Source organism: Puccinia triticina, chromosome 9A (assembly GCF_026914185.1).
Source record: "Puccinia triticina chromosome 9A, complete sequence".
NCBI lineage: Eukaryota > Fungi > Basidiomycota > Pucciniomycetes > Pucciniales > Pucciniaceae > Puccinia > Puccinia triticina.
In genome coordinates this window covers 2215566-2216672 of record NC_070566.1, presented here as the reverse complement: position 1 = coordinate 2216672, position 1107 = coordinate 2215566, and the positions used below count along the sequence as shown (strand labels likewise).

Sequence of the window (1107 nt, the reverse complement as noted above, 5' to 3'; positions counted from 1 at the left end):
CAACGGGAAATATTGGACCTGCAGGTCTGTCTCCGATTTCTGTTATCTATGCAAGCGCAAAAGTTTGTACGGAACCATTCATCAGAAGAGCTCTCCATTCTTGCAGCAAGGCGTCGGGCCGTCAGTCGAGCAGAACAAGGACCATATAATGGCCAAGCAAAAATCAATGCCAGCCTAGCTGATTAAGAGCTTCGTGAGCAACCCCAACCCGCACGAGTCGGCCGCAAAGATTAACATCATCTGAAGAAGCCGGATAAAATTGTCCCTCCTCAGCATGTTTGCATCTGAAGAAGACGGCTAAAACTCGCCCTCCTCAGCATGTTTGAGCCGGCGGCACCAATGAGAAACGGATCTCAAAGATCATGAGAGACGCCAAGGAATGGCATGCGTTCTTCAAGATAGGCAAGAACACCTTTGACCACAAAGGCAAGCTCCCACTTGCTGGCCGCAAGCCTCAAGGGCCATCCATCTGTCGCTATCGCCACTGCGGCTGCTACTGCCTCGTTGTCCTAAACAAGCAGCCCAGCCAAGCACCCACCAGAGCTGATCAAGAGCCACCCGGCGTCCATGAAGCCCGTCCTGTCCAACCAGATTGTCCACTCCGTCGCAGTCTTTGGTGCCGCCCCGGAGACAGCGGCCGCCTCCAGCCCCCCTCCTGAGCCAATGGTGGCAGAATGCATTCCTACAACCAGTTCCTCCCCGACGCTATTTCTCAAACGCACCCCACCATTGCCTCTCAGCATTACCATCCAGGAGGCATCCAGCATTCACACACACAATTTGTTGGAGGAGCTCGGACTGAGCACCGCGGACGCTGAGGCCTTCAACCGGCTCACCACCACCTTCGACGACGGCCATGGCCACACCGCCTCTCTGGGGTCCCCCTCTCTCAATGAACAAGCGGCGGCTGCAATTGTTGTTGCTTCCGCAAACCCCGCCGCCAGTCCCGCCTTTGTCCCTGAGCCCGTCTCGACAATGCTTCCAGACAACAATAGAATCCTGGCCGGGGCCCAGCGCAAGCGTCACAAAGTGACCATCAAGGACTTTGAGTTCATGCGTGGGCAAGGTACTCGTGGTCCGCACCTCAGGCCCGCAGAGAACAGCTAA

General features: G+C 56.0%; 1 protein-coding gene across 1 annotated transcript; it reads left to right on the top strand.

The window, feature by feature from the left end:
• Positions 1-567: 567 nt before the first annotated feature.
• On the top strand, positions 568-1107 carry PtA15_9A236 (uncharacterized protein; the record flags this gene model as incomplete). The annotated part of the gene is made up of 1 exon (XM_053172424.1): positions 568-1107. The coding sequence occupies one exon, from the start codon at positions 568-570 to the stop codon at positions 1105-1107; it is 540 nt and encodes a 179-aa protein (XP_053023666.1).